This window comes from Mesoplodon densirostris, chromosome 8 (assembly GCF_025265405.1).
Source record: "Mesoplodon densirostris isolate mMesDen1 chromosome 8, mMesDen1 primary haplotype, whole genome shotgun sequence".
NCBI lineage: Eukaryota > Metazoa > Chordata > Mammalia > Artiodactyla > Ziphiidae > Mesoplodon > Mesoplodon densirostris.
In genome coordinates, this window is record NC_082668.1 from 109513000 (window position 1) to 109526730 (window position 13731).

At 53.6% G+C, this 13731-nt stretch overlaps 1 protein-coding gene and 1 non-coding gene across 2 annotated transcripts in view; one reads left to right on the plus strand and one right to left on the minus strand.

Annotated features, from left to right (window-relative positions):
• Positions 1-595: 595 nt before the first annotated feature.
• Positions 596-668, minus strand: TRNAE-UUC (transfer RNA glutamic acid (anticodon UUC)). Its single transcript has one exon. It is a non-coding gene; the product is annotated as a tRNA-Glu (tRNA).
• Positions 669-7810: 7142 nt separating this feature from the next.
• Positions 7811-13731, plus strand: part of TFCP2L1 (transcription factor CP2 like 1) — a 57918-nt gene continuing 51997 nt past the window's right edge. The window contains exons 1-2 of the mRNA XM_060106641.1: positions 7811-7872; positions 11396-11547. Of these exons, the coding sequence (XP_059962624.1) occupies positions 7811-7872; positions 11396-11547 (214 nt within the window). The remainder of the gene's footprint in view (positions 7873-11395; positions 11548-13731) is intronic.

The window sequence follows — 13731 nt, forward strand, 5'->3', positions numbered from 1 at the left end:
GCCTCTCCTGTGCACTGTAGTATGTTTAGCAGCATCCCTGGCCTCTACCCACAAGATGCACCCCACACCCTGAGTTGGGACAACCAGAAACGTCTCTAGAGATTGCCATGTGTCCTCTGGGGGGCAAAGCCATCTTGGCTTGAGAGCCACTGCTCTGGACCAGTCTGTCCAATAGGAATATAATGCAAGCTACAGAGTTAAATTTAAAATTTCTAGTAGTAGTCACATTTTAAAAAAGTAAAAATAAATAAGTGAAGTTAATTTTAATAATATTGTGTATTTAACTCAGCACAGTTGTCCCTTGCTATCTGCAGGGGCTTGGTTCCAGGAGCTCCGCAGATACCAAAATCCAAGGAGGCTCAAGCCTTTATGGCTGCCCCTGCCCCCCTATCCCAGGGTTCCACATCTGCGGATATCGAGGGCCAGCTGTATATTCAAAATATTATCATTTATCATGTGATCAGTCTAAAAATTATTGATGGGCTACATTACATTCTTTGTCTCATATAAAATCTTTGAAACTGCTCTGTACTTTGCACTTTTGTTTATTTATTTATTTATCTGTGGCTGCACCTTGTGGCTTGTGGGATCTTAGTTCCCTGACCAGGGATTGAACCTGGGCCCTTGGCAGTGAAAGTGCGGAGTCCTAACCACTGGACCATCAGGGAATTTCTGTACTTTGTACTTCTTTTTTAAAATAAATTTATTTATTTATTTATTTATTTTTGGCTGTGTTGAGTCTTCGTTGCTGCGCACGGGCTTTCTCTAGTTGCAGCGAGTGGGGGCTACTCTTCTTTGCAGTGCGCGGGTTTCTCATTGCGGTGGCTTCTCTTCTTGTGGAGCACAGGCTCTAGGCGTGCAGGCTTCGGTAGTTGTGGCATATGGGCTCAGTAGTTGTGGCGCACAGGCTTAGTTGCTCCAAGATATGTGGGATCTTCCCGGACATGGGATCAAACCCATGTCCCCTGCACTGGCAGACGGATGCTTAACCACTGTGCCACCAGGGAAGCCCCTTTGCACTTCTAATATATCTCGATTTCAAGACTAGCCATACTTCTTGTTTGTTGTTTATCAATTTTTATATTGAAGTCTAGTTGATTTACAATGTTGTGTTAATTTCTGCTATACAGCAAAGTGATTCAGTTATGCATATATATATATATATATATATATACATTCTTTTTTTTTTTAAATATGCTTTTCCATTGTGGTTTATCCCAGGATATTGAATATAGTTCCCTGTGCTGTGCAGTAGGACCTTGTTGTCTATCTATTCTCTATATAATAGTGTGCATCTGCGAACCCCAAACTCCCACTCCACGCCTCCCCCAGTGCCCTCCACCTTGGCAGCCACCAGTCTGTTCTCAATGTCCGTGATTCTGTTTCTGTCTTGTAGACAGGTTCATTGGTAAGACTAGCCATGTTTCAGTTGCTCACTGGCTGCATGTGGTTCATTGGCACCGTACTGGACAGTGTCAACACTCTAGACTTTTAGAACTTGAGGGAGAAATAAACCTCTATCTCATCTGAGCTGTCTTCATGTCGAGGTTGCTGTTACTTGCATCAGAATGTAATCCTAACTTGGACTTGGGGTTTTTTACCCACTGCACACCCTGGAACATTCGAGAAGGAGGGAACACTCAGATTGGTGGTGTGCAGCAGAAAAGCTGACAGTGTTTAGGGAAGCTGGGAGCATCCCGAACGCTCTCTTGCTTAGTCCTCCCAACGGCTCCAAGACGCAGGTGGCGTCTTCATTCCGTAAACGAAGGCTCGGCTCGGAGAGCTCGGTCGGAGAGCATGGTCACGTCCAGCCCAGGTGTGCCCTCCCAGGCCGAGGCACTCAGAGCATGGCACTGGCTGGGTCCCTCTCCAGGACTGGCCACCAGCTGAGTCACTTTGCCAAGGTCCCTCCCCTCCCCAGGGGCAACGTGTGCCTGATGCTACTGGTCAGTGTGAGTGTCCAAAGACCTGACTTCCTTGTCCCAGTTCTAGACAACTTGGAGGGCCATTCCAGTCCCCGGGTCCCTTTAGGATCCATGGAGTTCTCTTAGCTTAACTCGCCCGTCTGCCCACGTCTTCCCTCCTTCACCCCCATTGCCCACAGCTGCTGATCCCAAGAGCACTCCTCAGTAAATGTCCATTGCAACTCTGCAACAGAGAGGTTAAGTGACTTGCCCAACGCAACACAGCCAGTCCACTCCCCAGAAGTCAGAAGTCACCTGGCCCCTTCTTACTTCCTGTGGCTCCCACTTTGTTGTCCCCCTAGAGAACCACACTTTCTCCTTCCTCGGCACCTTTGCACATGCTGTTCCTCACGCCTGGAGAAACTCCTGCTGTTTTCTTTCATCTACAGAAATCTTACCTCCCTTGGAAGCCAGCTCAGATTACCGGCCTCTCCTTCCCCAAGGAAGCCTGCCAGGATTATCCAGCTCTACGATCTCTGGGCAGCCCTGGCAGCCCTAGTGTGGCTCCTGAAGCCTCCTTCGGACACGTGTGTGCTCATGGGCGACACACAGCTCGGGAAGAGTCCCCAGGAGGCACACTGATGAGCGGGATGGGGCGGAATTCGGGTGTGCTGAACCTTTTGAATGTTGTGCGTAATTCTATGTTATTCCTAGAACATTAATTGCATAATCGACGGTACTAGTGATTTTCCTATCGGAAGCGTCTCCCATTGCGGGATCTTAGTTCCCAGACCAGGGGTGGAACCAGGGCCCCAACCATGCGAGCGCTGAGTCCCAACCACTGGGCCGCCAGGGAATTCCCTCCCGCAGTGTTTCATGTCAGTTCAAGTCATTCACATTAGAAGAGCAGCTCCTAAGTAGCCTCTGTGTGATGACCCCACGCCACGTGCAGGGGACGCATTTCCGAGGAGGACGTGGGCCCTGCCTAGGAGATTCCAGAGCCTGCTGGGGGCACAGACTCACAGAAGGTTGCGGCTTCCCCAGGAGGGCTGTCAGCTCCTGAGGGCCGTGGAGACCCCCGCCTCCCCCAGCTGTTGGGTGCACGTGGGGTGAGGTGGGCCAAAACCCTGGGCACAGCTGCCCCACCCACGCCCTGGCCTAGGCTGGGGGCCGAGAAGCAGCAGTGGCGCAGGGCGCCGCGTCCAGAGGCCCAACGTCAGGAGGCTTGGGTTCGAGTCTGGGATCTCAGTCCCCTCGCCTTGGGCAGGTCGTTCCAGTGTTTGGAGCCTCCCGGTGTAATCGCGGCGAACCTTGCAGGGCTGTAGAGGAGAGAGTGCCTTCGTGAAATTAATGCCTGTGCAGAGCCAGGGCTCAGCAGATGGGAGCTGCTGACATGTTCCCTGCCTGGGGCTTTGCCCCTCAGCGGGAGTCAGGGCCCGAGGTACAGTCAAGAGGGCCCCGCAGGCCAGACACCAAGTGCAGGAGGGCTCCCGCCTGCCAGCACCGGGCCCATCCCACTCCCCTGCCTGGGCGGAGTGTACAGCAGCTGGGGCGGGCCCGGCCTCCAGCTGGAGGATGCTGCCCGCTCTGTATGTGCAACCCACTGTCCCCAAGCCTGTGGGCATAATAGGGCCCATGGGACAGGCTTGCCCCAGGAGAACACCCCTGCCCACGAGCTCTGTGGGGCCCCAGGCCGCTCCTTAGGAGCAGACACACCTCTGATCCCAGCACGTTTGCCCAGCCTCGTGTGAAGGAAGAAACGCAAGGCCTCAGGACAGGAACTGATGGTAACCAAAGAGCACAGGCCCTGAACTCTCAGCTCTGGCCTCGAAACCTAGCTGTGGCATTCAGATTCCTGAGCCTCAGTTTCCTCATCTGTGAGATGGGCCTACTTCTCAACATTGGCAAACTCCAGGGGATGGCGCCAGGCCTGGCACAGAGTAAAAGTCAATAGCCCTCCCTGGTGGTTCCGTGGTTAAGAACCTGACTGCCAATGCAGGGGACACGGGTTCGATTCCAGGTCCAGGAAGCTCCCGCATGCCAAGGAGCAACTAAGCCCGTGAGCCACAACTACTGAGCCTGCATGCCACAACTACTGAAGCCCGTGCGCCTAGAGCCCGTGCTCCACAACAAGAGAAGCCACCGCAATGAAAAGCCCGTGCACCGCAAGGAAGAGTAGCCCCTGCTCGCCGCAACTAGAGAAAGCCCGCACGCAGCAATGAAGACCAAACGTAGCCAAAAAAAAAAAAAAAAAAAAAAAAAAAGTCCACCATAAGTGAACTGTGGACATTTACAAAATGAAAAGAGCGACTGATAGGCCATCGCCTGCACGTCTGTCTTCTCCTGACAGGACTGGGAGTCCCTGGGGCCCAGGCTGGTCCTAATTGTGCAACAATGACAAGTCACAGGCAGGGGTACACATCCTTGTTCACACAGCATGACTCAGAGGCAGTCTCCAAGGGCATTGTCAATCCTACCCTCAGGAGAGTCAAAATCTGGGAATTCCCTGGTGGTCCAGTGGTTAGGACTCGGCCCTTTCACTGCCGAGGGCCTGGGTTCAATCCCTGGCCGGGGAACTAAGATCCCTCAAGCCGTGCAGCATCACCAGAAACAAAGGAGTCAAAATCTAGGAATGCAGTGAAGGTATGCAGTCACCTAAAGGGACAGAGAGGGCTGGTCATTCCTGAGAGGCTATGCTCACTGACCCTAAGTTTCATCACCACCTTGAAACTAAGCCTGATCACTCCCATTTACCAAAGGCAAGACTGAGGTTCCAAGTGTCCAGTAATCATTTCCCCGGTGGTATGAGACAAACCATGTCACCTGTTCTTGGCTTAAAGCCGTGTCTGTGTGTTTGCTCCCAGGGCTGTATTCTGGGCAGGGCTTGGTGGGTGGCTCATTTCTGCTCCATGTGGTGTCTGCTGGAGCAGATTCACTGGCCCAGCCAAGATGACCCTTGCTGGTGGCCCCAATGGGTGGGGCCTGGTGGGCCTCGCTCTCCAGCGGGGTGGTTAGACGCTCCCCTCGGTGGTCCAGAGCTCCAGGAGAGTGCAGGCAGAAGCTGCCTGGCTTCCTAGGGCTGACTGGAACTGGAACACCTGTGTTCTACAGTCAAAGCAAGTCCCAGGACCATGCTCATGTGAGAGGCCGCATGCGGTCCATTTACCCCAATCCAGGCCCACACATCCTGACAAAGCCAGGTGGGAAAGCTGGATTTGAATCAGGGTCATCTCCTTCCCATGCTTCCCATGCCCTTTCTCCAGGCTTTTGCACAGGTTGCGTGCTCAGCTGGAGACCCTCGTCCAGCCTTGACTTCACAGATTGGCCAACCTTCCGCCCATCCATCAGGAGACATCACACTACCTGGGAGACTTTCTGAGCTCCAAAATCCTCCCTTGCACTCACAGGGCAGCCTCTCCATCCTTGGGCACACTGCACTGTCATTGCTGCTCACCCACCGGCCTCTCCAGTCAGAAGGCAAGCTTGCACCTCGTACCCAGGGCCACGCCTGGCACATGGCAGGTGCTCTGGGGCTATCTGCCCAGTGAGGGAATCCAGAAAAGGGCACGCTGTTTCTACACCGCCTCAGAGCGCCTCCCACATGAATACCGGACTTGTCATGGACCCTCAGACGGAGCTTAGTGTCCAGGATGTTTATTTGGAGGTTCCCTTGAAATTAACACCCACGCAAGGGATGGGAAGGAAACAGGAGTGGATGAAGAAGGTCCCGTGACATCTCTGACTGGCCCCACGGGGGAACCTAAGCCTACAATAGCCCATCAGCAGAGATGGCCAGACTTTGATATTTTGTGTGGGTAGTCATTGGGGTCACCCCAACAGGGGGTTACCTTGGGCAAGGAGGCTCTCTGCAACAGAGCCCCTGGGGCGGAAGGCTGCGGGCTGTCTGCTTGTGGTCCTGCCTCTGGCTGGTGCAACAAATCCATCCGTGAAGGGGGATCTGAGTGGCAGGAGAGCAGTGGAGAGGTGGTGAGCCCTCAGAGCTGCCCAGAGGAAGTGGGTTGCCAGTTGTGACCAGTGGCTGCAGTGGTGGTGGGGGGGACCTAGAGAGCAGAGTGAGGGAGGATTTACCCGTACAAGAGCGTAAACTTTTTTTGTGCTTTTATTTTTCACTTGTGAGAACCACTGATTGGTATGTTCAACAAATTTCTGTATACAAAGAAATGGATAAATCACTGATTATATAAGGGAAACTACCTTAGGAAAGAATGTTTACTGAATTTTTTTTTTTTTTTTTTTTTACTGTAGAGTGAAGGGTTGTTAACAAAGAATATATATTGGTCATTCTTACAACTACTATTTAAAGTCAGCAACTTTTCACTGCATTTGATAGATTTTATGTTTGGCCATATCTTCATGCTCATACTTGATTTCTGAAGACCTCCTACATACACTTCAATAAAAGTTAAATGGACACACTCCCTCTTTTTTGATTTACTGGTACATTTTTAAAATGATATATCTGCCATAAAATGCATTATAGCTGGAGACTTGCACTTGTATGGACGAATTTATTACATTCAACGTATTTCATTTTATGCTTTCTAAAATTCTAAGATGCAGAAAAATAAATGAACATGATTTTATTCTATGCCCATAAAAAAAAAAAATGCTTGGGGGAGCTGGGAGTTCTGGGAGTTCCGGTCTCCGGGGGACAGCCTTTGCTCTGAATACCCGTCTGGGATAGAACGCGCAGCTGTTCTGCGCCAGGCGCTGGACCAACGTGGGGACGGGGTGGGGTGCGAATGTCACTCGGGTGCGGGTCATGGCTCTTTGACCTCCACTCCCTCCTAACTGCCCCACCCCCATGACCCACTGCCCACAAGCCTTCCAGACTGATCCTTCCAAAAGGCAGATCATAGATGCAACTCCTCGGCTGAAAACACACTTAGAATAAAACCCCAGCTGCTTCTTTGACAGGGCCTGCCAGGCCCCCTTTGATCTGCACCGCTCACCATGCCCACCTCACCTCCTAAGCTCTCGCCTGGGTCACCCAGCCCCAGGCCATGCCAAAGTAGGTCAGCCGCAGGGCCTTGCCGGTTACTATTGCCCTGCCTGGAACCACTTTCCCTCCGGATCTTCACAGAGGCATTTCCTCTGAATCTATAAGGCCTCAGCTCAAGGTCACGTCCTCTAGGAAGCCTTCTCTGATTACTCACTTGATGCATTTCTTTTAAAAAATATTTATTCAGCGAATATTTATTGAGCACTCACTATGTCCCAAGCACTTTTCTAGGCGGTGGGGATAAAACAGTGAATTAGAGAGTCCAAAGCCTTGCCCTCTTGGAGACAGACAATCCATACACAAGCATACATTAAAAAACAAAACAAAATACGATTTCTGAGAGTGTCATAGTGCTATGAAAAAGCACGAGCAAGGTAAGGGGGCAGGCACAGTAAGGTCGGGGTCCCTGCCATCCAAGCTCACAGCGGCCTCTCCCCAACCGCGATACCGCTCTGGGGACCCGCCCTGGGCACCCGCCCTGGGGCCGCGCGAGCGGGCGCGCGGAGAAGGCGCGTCGGTGGCACCGGGGCTGCGGTGATGGTTACCTGGGCCCCGCCCTCGGGGGCCGGGATGGAGCCCGGGCCTGAGCCCGCGCCCGCGGCCGCGCCGCCCGCTCGCGGTCGCCGCCCTGGAGGCGCGCTCGCTCCCGGGCAGGACGCGCCCGTGCGGGTCACCAGGTGAGGCGGCCGCTGGAGCCATCTCTCGGCCGCGCGGCCTGGGGGCGGGTCTGGCCGAGGCCCCGCCCCCCGGGCAGTCGATAAATGCGCGGGGGCGGGCGGATCCAGCGGTCGGGATCGCTGCTGGCAGGTGACCGGGAGAGGTCGGCGCGCCCCGCGTCCCGTCCGCCGCGCGCCTGGGTCGGGCCGGGCTCGGAGCCCCAGCCATGCTGTTCTGGCACACGCAGCCCGAGCACTACAACCAGCACAACTCCGGCAGCTACCTGCGGTAAGGGGCTTGGGCCGGGGTCTGCGGGCCGGGAGCGGGGAGGCCGGGCCGGGGGTCCCGAGCGCCCCCGCTGCGTCCCCGCCTCCCCGCTGTCTGCCCTTGGGGGACTGAGGGAGACCCTCCCAGAGTCCCGCCTGGGACCGACGGACCGACCCCAGCGGGACCCGACGCTCAGAGTTGGGGACCCACCCCGGGAGGCGGGTTTGCGGAGCCTGGTGCCCGCGGGGGCTGCTTCCCCGACGACCCCGTCGGGCGCAGAGCGCGCATCTCTGGCCGCAGCCTCTCCGGGGCCGTCCGCCTCCCTGTCTCTCCTCTCCCCGCTCGCGTCGGAGAAGAGGAAACTTCCTGCCGTCGGTCTGGAGCCTGTCCCGGGGAGTCTAGTTCCCTGCTCTTTGCCCCTCTCTACCCGGTCCCTCTCCGAGCCTCGCGTCCTCTCCAGTGTCCTTGCTCCGGCCGAGGGGCGAGTGAGCGGCGAGCGCGGCCCTGCGCTGGGCCTCGCGGGCCGGCGGGGGCGGGCGGGGGCTTGGGAGGGGCAGGGTGCCCCCTCCCACCAGGTGGTCTTGCGTGTGTAGGCCCGAGGCCCGCACGTTGATTGCCCTTGATGGAAATCTTTCTTCTTCTGCAGGGATTTGACTAGTGCTCTTCAAAGGGAAAAGTAAGTCCTGCCTGTCTTGCAAAGTTTTCTCCCCTGTCCCCTTGAAGGAAGTGGCACCTCCGTTAGCTTCAGTTCCTGGAGGATTGTTTTTCCCTGTTGTGCAGCTGGCCGGGTACTAATGGGCGGTCATTTCACTTTCTGAACTCGCCTAAACCAGCTGTAGCCTGTCTTTATTTCCATCCTAGTCACAGTTTATGAAATGTGCCTAATTTAACCCAAAGGGCATTTGCTGTGAGCTCAGAGACAGTGAATTGTGGGACCTAGGTGGGAAGTCGCTGGTACAGACCGCCCCACAGTGAGAGTCCGTCCTGCATGCTTTATTTTATTTTTATTTTTGGTCCCTAGAAGTTCCAAGGCAGATTTAGCAGTACAGATGATTTGGAAATCCTGGCTTTTGATAGATGTTTGTCCAGTAGTCGTCCCCGAAGGCATCCCCATTTCAGAAGGCAAAGGAGTGATTGGGTTACGTGTTGTGTCTGCTGTGTTTTATCATGGGCCAGAGTGGTAGGGGATGGCAAAAGTCTAGGGTCTTAATTAAGGACTGATGGCTTCTCTGCAGACTGTGGTGATGTCACCAGAGGGAGACTGCTCTGGGGGATGGTAAGCCCACCGGGAAGATTTTTTTTTTTTGGCCATGCCTTGCGGCTTGCGGGGATCTTACTTCCCTGTGCCCCCTGCAGTGGAAGCATGGAGTCCTAACCACTGGACCGCCAGGCCAGTCCCCTACTGGGCAGATGTTAATCCCTGGCAGAAGGCTGTGTCTATTCGCTTACTTGAAATGCTACAATGGGATACATTTATTGTACGGCACCATGCAGTTTTAGGTGTGATTTTGCCTGAATTTTATAGTTTGTGGCCATTCGGTATGTTGCCATAGCTTAGAAATAAGTTTGGAGGTGACCCTGAGCAGAGAAGTGAGTGTATTTAAAACTTCCTGGATACCGAAAATGTCATCCTTTTAGGGAATAATTCTCCTCTTGGGCGGGAGGTGCCCCTGCTCCGGAGATGGGATTTTGGGGAGTACCTTTTAGGAGTTTGGCATTGCATTCAGCGGGGTGAGGTGGGGTGCGCGTTGGGGTGAAAGGTGCCATAAAGCCATATGGGCTTCTGGGGTCATTTGGGGAGCATGGATAGAAAAAGCATGTTGGTCCACACTCTCTCTTTTTTTTTTTTTTTTTTTTTGGCCGCGCCTAGCAGCATGTGGGATCTTAGTTCCCCGACCTGGGATTGAACCCGCGCCCCCTGCAGTGGAAGGCGCGGAGTCCTAACCACTGGACCGCCAGGGAAGTCCCCACACTCTATTTTAATTTCACTTCTTGGAAGCTGGGGCATTCACCCTTGGAGAGGTTGACCTCGGTGAACGCCAAGGGGAGGGTCAGTGAATACGCCTCTGGTCCCCCTGGCTCTAGAGCGAAGGTCTTGTTCTTCTGTTTAGTTTGTGCATTTTCTTTTTGGTCCTCTCCTCACCGAGCAGCAGCTCTGCAAGTTGTCTCGCCTTCCCAGGTAGTGGCCTGTACTCCCTTCTTCCCTCCTTCTGTTTCCTGTCCTGGTGACTTTATTCCTCAGCAAATAAGGATGCCAGGCCTGAAACAAGTTACTGTTGAGTGATGGCTCTTACCCACCCTCCTCCCCTGCATCCCTCCCTTTTTTTAAATTTAAAGGCACCAGCCCATGGATTATTAACTTAACGTGGTCTGGGCAAACACAAAATTATGCAATCGCCCGGGGAGCAGGCCTGCCTGCTTCTCCCTGTTCCTAGATAACCTCTTGGGCTGGGCGTGTGCCCCCGTCCGTGCAAAGGAAGGTGTGGGGTGGGAGAGCCAGGGCCATGGATGGTGGCAGGGCTGGCCCGCCACAGGGGAGGTTTTCCACGTGAGCCCCAAGCCAGACTTTTCCTTCTGAGAGTTGTTGCGGCGTGTTGGGGTGTGTGCCGGGTCTGTGTTTTAGAGCTACTCGTTTGTGGTGCTGTATGAGGAGAGGATTATATCCGTGACTCTGCTGCTTATATAGTGAAGTGGGGTCAGTGAATCTGATTCAGAACGCAGGATGCTCAGAGGGTAGAGGGTTATTAAGATAAGGGCACGGGCACTTTTTTGGCATCGGTGTCCGTACCATAATCTGTTCATAATCCAGAGAGCTTAACCAAGTCTCTCCTGCTTGCAGGTCATTCATGTTCTCAAGGATTTCTTTTTTCCTTGGGAAGGCACTTAAGAAATACATCCAGAAACACGTTCTCCAGTCCTAGGCTGATGTGAGGCTGATTTTTTGGATCTGATGGGGATTTTTGTTTAGAGGTGGAGGAAAAGAATCTTTGAGCATCTCAGTATTTTCCATTTGGATAAGAAAACTGAACAGAAACCAAGGTCCTTCTTGTTTTGCGTTTAGGAGATATTAGTATGACCCTTAAAATAGGGCTTATGGACCAGCTGTCCTTTTTTCTAGAAGGGTGGAGGGTTGTCTCAGTTTGGGTGGGTGAAGCAGTTTCTCCATTTGCATGGTTTACAGAGTCCGGAGGACAGGAAGTTGTCTTGGTCTGAGGAGTGGCCAATAACTGGAACAGTTTATTTAAAAAGATTAAAAATTTTGTTTGGGTTCTCATTCTAAAAGCCAGACTCTTGTGGATGGCAACCAGGCGGCATCTGAATAAATCTCTCGAAGGTCTTTGCGTGAAAGTAGAATCATCCAGGATTGGTCTCCCTCGTTGGAAAGCATCTTAGAGTATCTGTGACACGTGGTGTGGTAGGCTGAACCCGCTTGCTGCACCATGCTGGGCTGCGTTGCCCTTGACACCAAGGTTGGCCACTTGGCCCTGTCTTTGCGAATGGGCTCCGGGGACCCTGCTCCTGACCCCTCCCTCCTGTGTTGCAGCGACGTCCTCGCCCTGCCCATCTTCAAGCAGGAGGACCCCCAGCTGTCCCCCGAGAACGAGGCCCGCCTGCCACCCCTGCAGTATGTGCTGTGTGCCGCCACGTCCCCAGCTGTGAAGCTGCACGAAGAGACTTTGACCTACCTCAACCAAGGTAGTGCTGGAGCACTGGGCCAGGGTGGAGCCTGGGGGCTGGGGAGACCCCCCAGGAGTGGGGAGTTGACCTGAATGACCCATTTGGGCCTGTTACCTTGTCAGGGTGGGAGAGTTGGGGTTCGGGAAAGGAGCTCTGGTGTCCTAGCTGTGAGACTTCCTGAGCCTCAGCGTTTTCATCTGAGAAATGGACACATCAGCTATGTTTCACTCAGGCCAAATGAGTGAAGGTTCACATTCCTCGTATGGGCCCTCCAGGGAGCAGATGATGCTCAGTGATTGGCAACCACACTTATAATTACTACTTGCTGGGGCCACACCTGGTGTCCTTTCCCAGACGTAGATTGAGCACCTTTGGTATACAAGGTCAGATGCCCTTTCTGGAGCTGCACCCGGCAGTGATGGGAAGGCCCATCCTAACGCAGCCCAGGGGCCCGATTCCACACGTGCCAGGCAGGAGCCCTTTGTGGCTGTGGGGACAAGCGTGTCCTGGGAGAAATGGCACGGGCGTTTGACTTTGCTGTCCAGCCCCAGTGCTTCCCAGCTCTTTGACTTTTCCTCTGAGCCTCAGTGTGTTCACGTGTGAAGTGAGAAGTGTCATTTTGTGAGGTTTGAGGGAATGAAGGCGTGTGAAGTGCCGGTTCCATTTCTGATGTCCTTTATCAGGACCCGTGGACCAGTGGCCTAACCAATGGTGTTTTTGTGGTTTCTATATGCTGTGTGCCTGTGTTTCTTGCCCTTCCCCTCTGGGTCACCTCAGACGCCCTGGCATCCAGCGGATTAGTTGCCCCTGTGTTTAAAGTGAGCAGAGCCGAGGGGCAGGGGGATGCAGTACTTTCTGGAAGGGCAGGGGATGGCAGTGTGGTTGCAGTTTATCTTCCACGGGCAGCCTCCTTTCTGCAGAACTCTGGCTTCCCGATCTGGGGAGCCGGCTGGGGGCGGAAGTCCAGCCTGACCATCAGGCTTACGTCTGACAGCTCAACTGGCCAGCTTCTGGGCCAGGGACCAGCTCAGAATCAGCAGGTGGCTCGGCGTCGGCCTATGGACGTGGCCAGGGCAAGGGCATGCTTATCCCTGTGGGTGGTTCTGGGGCCTCAGCTGGTCACCGAGCCAAGCTCAGTCGGCTCTCGGGTGCCTGGCTCAGGCCCTGAGATCTGTGTTCCATCTGCTGAGGCTGGTGACCGCTGACGGCAGGTGAGCTGGCCGTGTGGAAGAATGCCTCTGTGTGTCTGTGCTTGTTTGCGGAATGGCTTTGGCCATTTTCCTTTCTCTTTCACGGAAGGTCAAACGCTACCAACCTGTATATCTTGGAGCAGTGGTTTTCCCCTCTGGGCCTCTGCTGTCTTGCCTAAGTGCCGCATGAAGAAACTGGGTGAGGTTTACAGAGAGCTGAGGTCAGGGGTGGTTCTTATTCCTGGCCCATCCTGGGGTCAGAGGCCCTGCTGGCCCAGCTGCTGGCCCAGCGCGCCCGCCTCCCCCCTCCCCCATCTCTAAGGCCTTTGACTGCCCCACCTACCTTCCCCCCACCCTCTTTTCTTTCAGTCAACTTTCAACAACATTTGGCAGTCAGCACACTAGGTCTTTTTAAAAGAGTTATCCTTTGCTAATATAGAGAAGATAAAAGAGGCAAAAAGAGTTGCCCCTGTGTTAATTTAGTGTATTTGCTTTAGGTCTTGTTTTAAGTTATATGTTCCTAAAATAAATTTATTTTATTTCTTTTTATTTTTGGCTACGGTGGGTCTTCATTGCTGCGCGCGGGCTTTCTCTAGCTGCAGAGAGCGGGGGCTGCTCTTCGTTGGGGTGCACAGGCTTCTCACTGTGGTGGCTTCTCTTGTTGCGGAGCACGGGCTCTAGGTGTGTGGGCTCAGTAGTTGTGGCTCGCAGGCTCTAGAGCACAGGCTCAGTAGTTGTGGCGCACGGGCTTAGTTGCTCTGCAGCATGTGGGATCTTCCCAGACCAGGGATCGAACCCGTGTCCCCTGCATTGGCAGGCGGATTCTTAACCACTGTGCCACCAGAGAAGTCCCCACAGGGCTTAATCTTAAACTAGCAGTTAAATGTAACCTCATTGCTAATGTGGTTGAATATTTAAAATATATTTATTGGTCTTTTAAATTTCTCCATCAGTTAAATTCATGTTCTTTGCACATTTCTTATTGGGATGGTTCCATCTCATGGATTGTAGG